Genomic DNA, 13,846 nt, shown 5'->3' with positions numbered 1-13,846 from the left:
ATGGGGAGTTGAACCTAGGGGTGCTTAACCACTGAGCCACATCCCAATCCCATTCCCAGCCCTTTTTATTTTTTGAGTCAGGGGCTTCACTAATTCACTGAGGCTGGCTTTGAAGTTGTGATCCTTCTGCCTTAGCCTCTGGAGCTGTTGGGATTACATGCATGTGCTTCCATGCCTGGTTTATCTTTTTTCTGTGACTTTATGTGGCAGCAGGAGCAAAGAAGCTCTGTAGGCCCACTTTTATAAGGGCACTAATCAAGTCCAACCTTCAAATACACTCATCTCATGAATTAGACTTCCACATAGGAATGTTTCAGAGGGACCCAAACATTCAGTCTATAGTAGTATCCTACTGGGCAGGAGACTATTTTTTTAAACCCTGAATTAAAATCTGCCCCAAACAACACAAAATAATAGAAAAAGAAGAGTTTGGAAAAATATAAATAGAAAAATAAAAAGTGAAATTTAGTAGAAGCTTTTAAAAGGAAATGAACAGATGTTCTTCTGTGACAAAATTATTTGAAGAACAATTCAGAGCACTTTTGCTTGTAATAACAGAACCTAATACCTCATACAACCAGTAATAATACCACAAAAGTTTTGAATTACTTACATTTATTAATTTTACTTTTCTACTTTTTAATCCTTCCCCATGGAGAATAATGTAGGTGTCACCTAAGCATACAAAGTATACAGAATTTAGTATCAAATTCCTACAGAAATTTATAATAGGAGAGAGGTAGTTTGCTAAGTTAAGGACAAGAAAAATACATATAGTAGACATAAATGCAAGAAAGCATTTGAGGTGAGGATATAGAGATTGTTAAATGTACTCACCTCTGTCCTTTGCGTTTATTATTTTAGATATTAAGCATTTATCTTTATAACATATGTATATGTAATGTCTGTGTCTCAAATATCTTTGTATATTTACTAATGTCTGAAGCAAAGTATTTTGCAAATTAGAGTTTTTCTGCTTATACTTTAGGTGGAACAGTTAGTTGTTGGACTAAGTCTTTTTGTATTCCCCAGAAACATTGTCTTATGAAAATTTGTTGGAATATAAATGTGTTGTAAAATTTAAATCTCTACTTTGAAACTGAAAAATAACTGAGCACTTTTCACTTGTTAACTCATTGAATCCTCATAACAATCCTAGACTGTAGTATTTGTGTGTCATAATAACTAATATTATGAAGTAGATATTAATATCTTTTTCACTTCCATATAGGGAAATTAAGTAACAAAGGCATTATGAAACTTGTCTAAAATCACACAGCTAGTAAGTAGTGACTCAGCTGGGATTCACTGCAGGCAGACTGGCCTCTGATCCCAGACCCTTAGTTACTGTGGACATTGCCACCAAATTTTTATTTTTAGTGAAAGTCAACCATGGCAAGGAACTTTTTACTGTGTAACCAGCAGTTAGTTCTTTAAATTAGTATATACTTACTTACAAATCTTAGCTCCCAAATTTTGTTTGTTTTTTTCCTCTATAAAAGAGTTTGATATTGTCCAAAAATATGTCATATATGCTAATATAATGTGCTAATGTCTAGAACAGAAAAAGGAAATAACTGTTTCTAAATTTTATTTTATGATAATATTATCAGTGTCTGCAAGTCGTTTCATATGTTGTTTAATAATATTAATCATAAACTATTTGCTTTGTTGGCATGAAAAATTTCTTGTAAATTAAAAAATTGGTGTAATATCTACTCTCATTTATTGATATCCTTAATGTTTACCAATAAGCATTAAAAGGTTATTTACAAATATTTCTTCCTAATGGAAAGTTTTTTTTATTAATTGTCAATAGATAAGCATTAAAGAAAAACTAAACCTAAGATTCTTGAGATTACTACATTTGTTGTGGTAACAGAGAAAACAGATATGTAAGAACTTTGAGAATATAATTCTCTCATGATTACCTTCATAGATTTTAGTATACATTCCTAAAAAAACATTTTCTTTATTTTTAATATGTCAAGCATTTTTAATATGTACAGCTATTAAATAAATATACATTCTGACGTTAATATACCAGAATGAAAGATAGAATTCAAAAGATATGTTAGATTTTACATTTCTAAAGTCTTTCCAGATTTGTTTATTGAATATGAAAAGTTTTGATTCATAACTTAAATAAAACTGACTTTGTTAGGGTGAAGTTCATTTGGCCAGAATATAACCTAGCTTTATTATCTTCTTGTCCAGTCATGTTGATCAGATTAAAGATAAGCAGGTCACTTACTATTTTCAGCAGAATTTCAGATGTAGGCTGTATCTTAGAATGTCAGAGCTGCTAGTAGAAGAGATTAGATCATTTAGTTCAACCTCTTCTTCATTTTACAAAGATACTGAGATATTGCAGTTTGTCCACAGTCAGGTAGCAAATTAGTGGAAGAACTGAAACTGAGGTCTTAAAATTCACTTAAAACTTATGTGCTGTCTGTCTCTCTCCCGTCCCTCATTGCCACCTGCCCCTGTTCCCCTCTCTTATTTGTTTCTGTTGCCTGAGAAATATTTCCTGCTGCCCTTGAAGGAGAAGGAATAGGCAAGGCAATCAGGATAGTTTAATCTGATCAATTCTTTGCAAAATCACCTTTATGTTAAGTAATGTCCTAGTATATATTTCTTATCCCTTGGCAACTGTCAGGTCTCTCCAGTAATCTATAAGGAGAGGGTTTGTGCTCTTTATCTTTGCTGTAGATCCACAAGGAACTTTTGTTCCCTTCCTTAGAATTTGCATTCTACTCTTCTCCCAACTAAACAATCACTGCTGGGGGTCAAGTGGATATCAAATAGGAAAACAAGTGGTTTTTAACTATGTGCTCTGGCCCTTTTTTTCATACAATGTGGGGGAGGCTCCATAGTCTTCATTCTTGAGATGAGAATGGTTCTCTGCCTTATTTAAGTCCCAAGTCTCTCTAATAATCCTCCTCAGGGAATCTTTAGTTTTTGGTATACACTTACCTCATGGGAAATTATGTCCCTCACTCAAAAGGTGTGTGGACACTCAGAGTCCTTCTGTGTGTCAAGACTTTGGCAAGATACAATTGGAGGCTTTTCTTTGCTTACTCTCTGACTGCTTTGAAAGAGGAAAAGATCGGGCTTTAGATCTAGAAGTGAAGTTCTGATTTCAATTCATTTCTCTTTACAGAATAGAGACGCACTCCAATCAATTTCTAGCAAATGACCTAATAGCAAGTAGATATATTATAGTAAATGTTGATTTGTTATCAGTGGTAACACAGTCTAGCTTCACATGAGAAAAGCACAGGTTTATTCTTAAAATCATTTTGGCCCTACTAAAAATAACAACAATAATAAGACAATTACTAATAGTGGAATAATACTGGTATTATTTTATTAAAGACTTTTAAAAATAATTTATAAATTGGCTTAAATTACAAGATTTCTACTCTCCTCTTCAATTAACTAAATATGGGTTTGCCTGAGCCATTCTAGAAGATAGGGATCTACTCAAAATAAGTTTTCTCTGCTGTCCAGATTTCTTCCCTCAAGAGCAGAGGAGGTAGAGGAGTACGTCTATTTTTTGTAATCTCAGCAATTACTTAGAACTAGAGGTTGCTTTCATTCCCAGGTTCATAAGTTATATACTATCAAAAGTTTTTACTTATACCATATGTTGGGTACTTCAGATATAAAGAAAACTAAGATTTGCTTTGTTCCTACCAAAGGTTACTGTCCAATGAGAGCACTCTTTAATTAAAAAGAAATTATCTTTAGCTGTCCACTGGATCTTCCTTTTCCTCAGCCTCAGATATCCTGGTTATTCTTTTGTTGTTGTTTAAATGCATTCCCCTAATACTTGGTCCCCTTAAAACTGTTTTTTTCCTCCCTCCCTCCCTCCTCCTCCTCCTTTCCTCCCTCCCTCCTCCCCTCCCTCCCTCCCTCTCTCCCTCCTCCCCTCCCTCCTTCCCTCCCTCCCTCCTTCCTTTTCAGGGAGCACTGTTTCTTAGTGCTCACCTAATAAAGTTTATGAATGAGTGGGTTATGTTAGTCTCTTATTACCCACTCATTCTAAACTCATCAGAGTCTTATTTGCCTTCCTGTTGACATAACTCTTGTGAAAATCACCAAACTTCATTTCCTTATTCCTTATCCTATTTGATTTCACTCCTGTTTATCCTCACTGACCTTGTCATACTCTATTCTGCCACCTTTTTTTTTTCTAATTGTGCTGAAGATTGAACCTAGGGGCTTGCTCATGCTGGGCAAGCACTCTTATCATTGAGCTGTATCTCCAGCTTTTAAATTTTTATTTTGAGACAGGATCTTGCTAAATTTTCCAGCCTGGCCTTGAACTTGATATCCTCCTATTTTAGCTTCCCGAGTAGCTGGGATTACAGGATGTGCCACCAAGTCCAGCTTTTATCCGCTTCTTTAATGACAGTGTATTCTCCTCTTCTTCTCATCCCTATATGCAGGTCATTTTTCCTAGTATTTGTTTTTGGCATGTTTCTGTCTTTTGAAGATCTCATTTCTTCAGCTGTCATTTCTGTTCCTAGAATTCTCAAATGAAAATACTTTGGAAAATATGAAATGTAGGATTGTTTTGTTGTTAAGTCTAACAACAAGATGGTCTAACATCTCTCCCAAAGAAGTTCATATTTCTCAGTGCTCACCTAATAAATCTTTTCTTCTCTTTTCCTCTTATTAGAATTTCTTTCAGAATCTCATGAATAATTTCCCAAAAGCCACTGACTCAGTCCTCTGTTCCCTCTAAGTCCATTTTATATACTTCTTCTAGACTACTCTCTTTAAAGCACATTTTAGGGAGCTAAAATGTGTTGACTTCCCGTTGTGTATAGAATTAAGTCTTTGTGACTTAACTTGGTATTTGAGGCTTTGATGATTTGGCCTCTGCCTAGTTTTGCAGTTAATTTCCTACCACTTCCTTTATTTTATTACCTATGTATCTCCCTACATTTCAATAATACACTTCTCTGTTAATATACATATCCAAAATAATAATGATGTGTTCTCTTTTGTGCTGACGGTGTATTATTGGTAGTATGTATACTTTGAAGATGTTAGCATTTTTAAGCCATGTTATATATATAGTTGGATTGTATAATGTATATAGTGATAAAGGCAGAACATTAGTCTTTATGTATAGAAATCAACTGTTCAGTAGATAGCCAGAGAGTGATTCCCCCCCCCCACCGAAGACATTTAAAGATACATAAATAATACATTTAAAGGTACTATAAAGGGGAAAAGATAGGTCAGTACTATGGATATTTCCATGTTATGTCCCTAGACATTTATCTTATTTCTGTCCTGTTAAATACTTTTTTCATTTAACTGACCATTATGTTTAATTTCAGGCTCTTGATGGTTTTTTTTTAGCAATCATGACAGATGGAAGTATAATATATGTGTCTGAGAGTGTAACTTCATTACTTGAGCATTTGCCAGTGAGTATAAAATCCTACAGTCTCTTTCTTATTTCATGTCCATTTTAAATATCCTAAAGCACCCAGAAGTAGACTTGAGAGCAGTGTTGAACAGTGATTAAGGGTGGGGATAAAAGCTCTAAGTATGTCTTTTCTCAAATCAGTCATCACTCTAATCTGTGGTAACTGAATATTCAACTGCACTTGAATCTCAGTTGTTCTTCCCTTCTTTATTCTAATGCTAACTTTTTAGTGTTTCCTTTTTAATCAGTCTGATGAAGGTGGTAAAACACTGAGAATATCTTGAGAATAATCAATGTTCTGCTGAGATACTGTTGCAAGTAGGCTAACTCAAATAATTTTCTCAAAGGAATGACTTCTAAAAATAGTGGGTACAGAACTTTTTGCTATGACTTAAATTGATAATGTAATAATGACCATACTTAGTTCATTGTCAATACTACTGAAGGTATAAAGAATTAGAAAAAAAATGTGTAATTGTGAGAAGGGTAGTGAATACCTAAATTGTGTTTGCTTTTTCATTCAACATGTATTTTTGGTACATCTTTTCTGTGTCAAACACTTGTTAAGTGTTCTGCTGCAGTTGATGGTATTTGAAATGAATTTGCATTTTTTATTTAATAGTTCTTATCTAAACTGGCTCTTGAAGTATACATATTCTAACATTATTAATAAATTACTCTTAAAATGTCTTTCTTTTGATAATTCATAACAATGCAAATAAATTGCCCTGTAAATGTCACTTTTAAGAGATATTGAAAAGCAGTAATTCCCTTTGGTGACTGTGCTGCTTCATACTTCATAAAGAGAATGGATTCTACACTTAAAGCCAGGCATTGAGTGATGTACTGGTATCTTTGGTTCACATAGAAAATGACTAGATTTTTACCGCTTTTCTGCGGGGGCGGGGGGGAACTTTCTTTCCAATAGGCTCAAATAGTAGGTGATGAACCCAACATCTAAAAAATTATCTGAGCAAAGTATGAGATTATAACAGCATGCAAGTAAACTAGAATGGACAGAGAGAAGGGTAGACCAAGTGGATTATCTGGGCAACTATTTTTTTTTTTTAATTTGCATAGTAAGAAAACCTAGGGAAAGAATCCCTTTGTATGAATAAGCTGTGATGTAAGTAATTTGAGAATAAGTATAGTAATAAGTATATTTTATATACTTTTAAGCCATGTAGAATTGTATTGGTTTTTCTTTCGTTTGTGTAACTATATATTAACTTTTTGTTTAGTCATAATGAGAGCATCATTAGCAAAAGCCTGCTTCTCGATGGTGTCCTTGAACTCCATTCAGAATTTGAGGCCTCTGGTGTCTGTTGTCTTTCACCTTCTACATACTTGAGTAAACTCTCATTTTGTTCACTTGGATTTGTTAGGGTAGTTGTAAAATTCTTAGAAATTCTAGTTGGTTTCTCAGAGAGACATGTGGTGATTATTTACTGAGTAGATGGAAATGAGCAGGCCACTTGATGTGCCTGTTTTTTTTAAAAAAAATTATTTTTAATGGCACGTTGGTGGTGAGTCTTTTGTGAGGGAAAGTTTAATTACATTTTGAAATAAGCAACATGTGACAAATCTAATTGGAGTCACGTGTTTGATCATTAACATCCCACACTCAATAAAAACCCTCCCAATTTCCTCATGGAATTTTAACTTTTTAGAATCATTTTTAGGTTTACAGAAAAATTCTGACAATGGGAACAGAGAGTTCCCATGTGTCTCACACTCTGGTTCCTTGGTTATTGATATCTTCTGGGTTTTGTTTTTGTTTGTGATATCTAAAGAGTATAGATTGACAGGTGAATGTTTAGGCAAGGGAGATTGTTGCCCATCCAAGGGACCATTTCTTTCCATACTGAATTATAATATACTTTATTAGAAACAGTTTTTTTTAAAAACTACTTTCTAGTTACTGTGGCTTTCCCTTGCATCACTGACATTGAATTAAGTTTCTTGATGGTTTGAAAGCATAGACACAGCTTATTTTGAAAAAGCTAATCCTTGTTTAAGATCCAACATAAGAAAAAAATTTGATTTTCTGTTTTGCATTGTCATTAATAATTAAACTACGAACTATAAAAAATCGTGCTAAATAAAAGGTCTAAAACAATGATATCCTTTTTTGGTATTTTAATATGCATCCCTATTTTGTCTAAAAGAGAATTTGACTTTTGCCCAGAAGAAGAGAAACACTAGCAAATCCCTAGATTTGGCTTTAGCATTTACAATTCAGTTCTGTTTAAAAATTAAAACTTGCCACTTTAATGAGTGGATGGTAATGACTTAAAATTTTTCAGTTTCAATTTAAATCTGATTTAAAGTGATAAGATTGACTTAAAATTATAAGAGTCTATATATGGGTCCTACCAAAACCAATTTTCTTTATCTCATACTTGAAAAAATCAGTAATTTTATAATTTATTTGGGTGCACTTTAACCTATTTATGACTGATAATCAGGTTATAAATGTTTTTATTCACTTTAAGATTAGAAACAAAATTTAAGAAATATTTTTTCCTTTCCTTTCTGTTAACAAAATCATAGAGTCATATAGTTAAGTGCCAGAGGGATTAGAGATCATTAATGGTCCCTTTACATTATCGGCAAAAAATATGAAGCCCAGAAAAACTGGACTTAATTGTACAGCAATCGAATGGAAGTGCCAGAAATGACAGGTCTTGTTTCTTAGTCTAACAAATACTTAAAATTTATAAAATTATTGCTTAGATGTGTTCCTGAGAAAGAATTTATTAGATTTTTAGCCAGGTAACATAGGGAAGGTGATTATCCATGTTGTAATCTCATAGAGTCCAGGACTAAAAATTACACTATTCAGAAACCGATGACCCTCTCATTAGCTACTTTCCATAACTCAGTAGTTTATTTTTCAAAATTTTTATTTCTTGTAATAATTGCGGATTTAACCCAAGCATGCTTTACCACTGAACTATATTCCCAGACCTTTTTTATTTTTTATTGTAATTCAGGGTATTAGTAAGTTGCTGAGTCTGGACTCCAATTTGTGACTTTCCTGATTCTGTCTCTGGAGTTGCTGGGATTACCATGTGCCATGTGCCCAGCCATAACCCAGTAGTTTAAGAACAGACACAAGTGTGTTTTAGGAAAGTTAATACAGTCTTTGGTATAAGATACAATATGCAGAAATATAATTTTGAAATTTTTGAATAATTATGTGATGGTAACAAAGGTCAATTTGAGAGGGTCAGAATTTCTGACCTTTATGTCTGTAAGTAAGAAATATAAAAGTTTAAAAATTGGTTATATCTAAAATATCTTTGACATTTTTTCAAAGGAGCTTTCCATCCCTCCTAAGCAGCTGTTGTATATAGGGATCAATTAACTGTCTCTTGTCTACCAAAGGGAAAAGATAATTGGCCGTAGTTTTAATTTCCACTAGATGGTAACCTTGATCTAACGTAGAAACATGTCATATAACTAAATCAGCAATACATTTATTATTTATTAAAATGGTTTAGGAATATAAAAGGATTCAGATAGCTACCATTTTTTTCTTCCCTTGGAATGGTGTTTGGGAACCGAGTGGATTTCATGACAACATCAAGTATGATTAACCTCATAAAGAAACTTGAGTTATAGCAGTTAATGGAAAATTTGACACTCTTCATAATCTGGCAGAAGAAGTAAAGTGGAAGAGAAGCAGTACTTGTGACCCTACTCTAAATTCTAGCCATTCATAATTATTTCTCTGTGAATAGGACACATCCTATGAAGTTATAGATAGAAAAACAAGAGTAAAATAGACTGAATTACAATTTATTGAAATAAAGAAGAAATAATAAGAATAAACAGTAGTAGAAAACAATAATCATTCTCAAGATGAAATTTTTATTTTAAATGGTATATCTTATTTTTCTATCAAGACTTTTTAAAATTTGTATCAGTGACTATCTTTGATATATTATTGTCAATACAAGATATTTTTCTAGCATTTTTATTATACAAGCCTGTATTTTTAATTCATTCCTTCAGTTCTAGGACTTTTCAAACTTCTAGAATAATTCCTTATTAAGATATAGATAACAGTTTTGGTGTGGTTACCCCTTAGACCATTATTAAATAGCTTGTTAGCCCCAAATAACTTACTTATTATGCTAATAGTTGTTAAATGCAAGGGGCAGGGTTTAGGTTTCCGTGATTGGATGGGAGAAAGAGGAAGGTATAAGAGATGGGGCCCTTTCATCCTTCATGGGGCAACAGGACATAAACATTGAAACAACAAATATTTTTAATGGGAAATGAATAATTCACATCATTAATTAATGGTAAGTATGAAATACTATGCAATAAGTACTAAAAAATTATTGTGGATTTTGGTGTTAAGGGAAAGCTTTTTTAAAGGAAATAATTTGAAAATTTTTCAAAGAATGGAGGGTACTGATATATGGAGGTAGGGGAAGGCTGTTTCACTTCATGGGGTGAACTTTGAGGGCTAGAGGAAAAACAGAACGAATATGGATGTATGGCTTATGTGAGGAGTAGTCAAGCACTCCTCTCTAGCCTACCATCTCCAGTGTCTCTCTTACTCTTTTTTGTTGTTTTATTGATTTTATTTTTAAGCAACAGAGCTGTTCAGAGAAAATCTTAAAAGATGTATAAATAGAAACAAAATGAATGCATAACTACTTTGGTTGAAAACAGACCTACCTTCCTATTTTTTTACTTCCTAATCTCTTCATCCCTGCCTCTACAGTCCTTGAGATACCCACTCAGTATTCCTAGGATAGTACAGGGCAATTGAAAATGTAGAGAAATCAAATAGAATGGACTGTATTCAGTAAAAAAATGTGAAAGTCACTGGAGTTTGGTTGTCATTAGTACTTCATGATAGAATTATCCTATTCATATTATCATATTCATCTTTAATTCCACAGCCATCACATACTGTAGGCACCCTGAAGCTTCTCAAATTATTGTTGATTAATGAATCATAATTAAAGCCATATATCAGCAAGAATGCTCTGTTTGAGCAAGAACTTTTTAACAATGAAATATCGAATAGATGCCTGGAAAAGATAGAATAAAAACAAAAGGGCACATTGGACAACTGAAATGACAACTAAGTCAGATCTCCTTTTTGTTTAACCAGACACTGGTCCTTTGTAGTTATGTCTACTACCATCATTTAGCATAGGTTTGAATAAATGGTAAGGCTATCTTGTAGCTAGAGATTTCTGATTAACTTTCTTAGTCCTATTGTATTTTAAAAAACTTAGCAAAATTCAGCTTTGCAAATAATACACCAGGCTTTTAGGTCATATTGGTCATAGATTTGATGATACTAATATCGGAGGATGAGGGTAATATTAACCTTCTTCCAGTTTTTCAATCTTGTTTTTAAAGATGTATTCTGTTACTTGACATTTGCTGGTTTTCTTAGATAATTGAAAGTTAATCATTCATACTCTTGTTTGATAGTGATTTTACATTTTCAAAATAAATGCTTCTTGAATCATTAAACTATTTTATTTTTTAAAATTTATTTTTCAGTCTGATCTTGTGGATCAAAGTATATTTAATTTTATCCCAGAGGGGGAACATTCAGAGTTTTATAAAATACTCTCTACCCATCTGCTGGAAAGTGATTCATTAACTCCTGAATACTTAAAATGTAAGTAGTGACTGTGAAGAACAAACTCAAATATTATATTTGATAGCCTTATCCTTTACTTTTTTAAGTTTGTGAAAAATAGACATATTTAATAATTTAAAATGCAGCCAGTCATGATAGTGCACTCTTCTAATCTCAGCGGCTTGGGATGCTGAAACAGGAGGATCGCAGGTACAAAGCCAGCCTTAACAACAGCGAGGCGCTAAGCAACTCAGTGAGACTCTGTCTAAATCAAATACAAAATAGGGTTGGGGATGAGGCTCAGTGGTTGAGTGTCCCTGAGTTCAATCCCCAGTACTCCTGCACATACACAAAAAATGTAAAATACAGCATTGTTCCCTATACCCTATTGTGTGCTTTTTAAATATTAAAAATGTATGTATATGTGTATACATGTATCTATATATAATGGAATTGTGTTCATATTTTAAATCTGAAATCTGTTCCAAAGTATACTGAAATTTCATCTTGTTTTGTTATAATAAATCTGACCACAGCTAAGCCATGATATTGTTTTATACAGAAATGGAAACCTGGCAATCAATATCTTTTTAATATTTGAATAAAATCATGTTGTATTTATTGATATAGATAATTAAACCTTCTTGTTTTGTTCATTGTGGACTAAGTGGGCACTCAAACTATGGAGGAAAAAATCGCAAATCTTTTAAGATTATTAAATTAAAAAGAAAAATTATTTACTTTTTAAATTAAACTGATTTAAGTAACCTTTTATTGGATGTGTGTAATGTGCTAGGCACTTATGCTTTATTATAAAAAGAACCAAAATAGTGAAAAACGTTTCTTATCATCAAAAAACACAAAATATTATGGTATAATTGAACATTTCTACTAGATTTGTTAGGCAAATAGTACACAACATTTTCTTCACTGTTACTCAGTATGAACTTCAGAATCGTTACATCACTGTATTTGGCCATTAGTTATTAGACATCTTCTTTAATAATTTTTTTTCATGTTTTTTAAATGTTTCCTTATTTGGAAATAGTGACATCAATCATCTTAAAGCTTCTTTGTATTTAAATCCTAAAATTCTATAATCTATTAATGACTGTCCAAAAATTAAGATATACAGGTGTTTATCTTTTGTTAAGAATGGCTAGCTTTTCAGGGAGAGAATTCATTTGAAGCCTAGCTGTAATTTTTTATAATCAAGTTTGTATGACATTGACCTAGGTCATTATAATCTTAATATTTAGGAGAAAGATTTGACTGGATCTAATAGATACAAAAGCCAATAATGTGCCTATAAGTAGTATTTGAGGTAATGAAATGAACAATATTGCTTGAGGTAAATATATAGAGTAAGGAGAGAAGAATTAGAAAGGGACCCTGGGAGAGAGAAACAGGAGGACAAAGAAGAAGGAATTGACTTTAGAGACCCTCACAAGGACAGAATTGGCCATAGAAGTGAATCAAAATATCAGGCATAAAGTAGAGACCATAGACTTCTGTTTCTAAGATCAGAGATGAGAACAGCAATACTACTTTTCAGTAGATAAATCAATTAAGTGCCTTAAGCATTGGATACACAAAAGAAGTTCTTCCCCAGAAAAAAAAGTGTTTGATGTGAGTTAAAACTTAGGGGACATTGCTTAGAAAGTTTAGTAGGTCATTTTGGTTGTGATGAAGGTGGTACATTTGATGTAATTTATGTCTAGAAAGGGAAATAAGGGCAGAATTATAAAGAGCCTAATATTTCATCCTATAGAGTTTTTATGTTTTACATTGTGGAGAGTGAGTGAAGGAGATTTGGGTGGTTTTATAATCAGAAGGGTGAAAGGGGAGTCACTTGAGTAGAAAATTTTGAAAAGGACTGCACTCAGGACAAAAAGGGAAAATTGATATTATTGTTGTAATCAAAGTAAGGATGAAGAGGAAAGTATATGAATGTTATGTAGGGAAACTCGGTAGGCTCTATGTTAGGTACTGGTGACCAAGCTGGGGAGGGTTTTGGGAAGACGATGATACTTAGATTTTGAACCTGTTGAGTTAGATGATAAAACCATTTATTTTGATAATAAAAGAGCATGAGCTTGATGTGGTGAGTGAAGGAAAGTGTTACTAATCCTTGAGTGTTGAAGCAATGCTATAAAAATAGTATTAGTCTAAGTCTTACCAGTGATCCGCTCTGACAAGATGAGCTGGGTTCCAAAGAGCTGGCTGCAACATGAAGCTAAGAAAATGGTGAAAAGTCACACAATACAGAAGTAGTTTTCATGTCGAGGGTAGGATGGCTCTGCGACCTTAAGGGTCAGCTTCCACACTGGAAGGTGCTGAAAAGACAGCGTGCACCCAGAATCTATTTTTATAGGGGGGACACACAAAGGAGATTCCAGAGAATGTTCTTCACCAAATAAGGTGTGGATTAAGGTTTTAAAGGTAGAGTCTTGCTTCGTGGTGTTTTGTGGTCAGCAGATTGATTGACATCTTGGCAAGTCACTGGTGCTGTATGGGATCACAGGCAGAGCGAGAGAAGCGGTGCACTTGCGTCGCACAGCCCAATCAGTGTGCCAGACCTGTCCCCTCATATAGCTCCAATGAGCATAGCTCACACACACAGCCCATGGATGGCTTGCAACAGTCTAAGTGTAGTAGGAAGGGATGAATCAGAGGCAAGAGAGTGGAGGCACAATGAATAAATGTTTCAGCTATCTAGGTGCGAGGCGATTTGTGACTGCACTGAGTTGATGGTCCTAAGTGTTAAGTGGAAAAAT

The 13,846-nt window shown here is 33.5% G+C and overlaps 1 protein-coding gene across 13 annotated transcripts in view; it reads left to right on the top strand.

Moving 5' to 3' along the window:
* Positions 1-13,846, top strand: part of Clock (clock circadian regulator) — a 111,869-nt gene that overhangs the window by 63,628 nt on the left and 34,395 nt on the right. For 11 of the 13 annotated variants that reach the window (XM_048784504.1, XM_048784498.1, XM_048784502.1 and 8 more), the window contains 2 exons: positions 5,358-5,447; positions 10,988-11,108. In XM_048784504.1, coding sequence (XP_048640461.1) covers positions 5,358-5,447; positions 10,988-11,108 — 211 coding nt within the window. The remainder of the gene's footprint in view (positions 1-5,357; positions 5,448-10,987; positions 11,109-13,846) is intronic. The other 2 variants (XM_048784508.1, XM_048784506.1) reach the window with 2 other exon arrangements.

This window comes from Marmota marmota, unplaced genomic scaffold, assembly GCF_001458135.2.
Source record: "Marmota marmota marmota unplaced genomic scaffold, marMar, whole genome shotgun sequence".
Taxonomy (NCBI): domain Eukaryota; kingdom Metazoa; phylum Chordata; class Mammalia; order Rodentia; family Sciuridae; genus Marmota; species Marmota marmota.
Note: the sequence above shows the minus strand (reverse complement) of the source record. Positions and strands in the feature narration are given on the sequence as shown.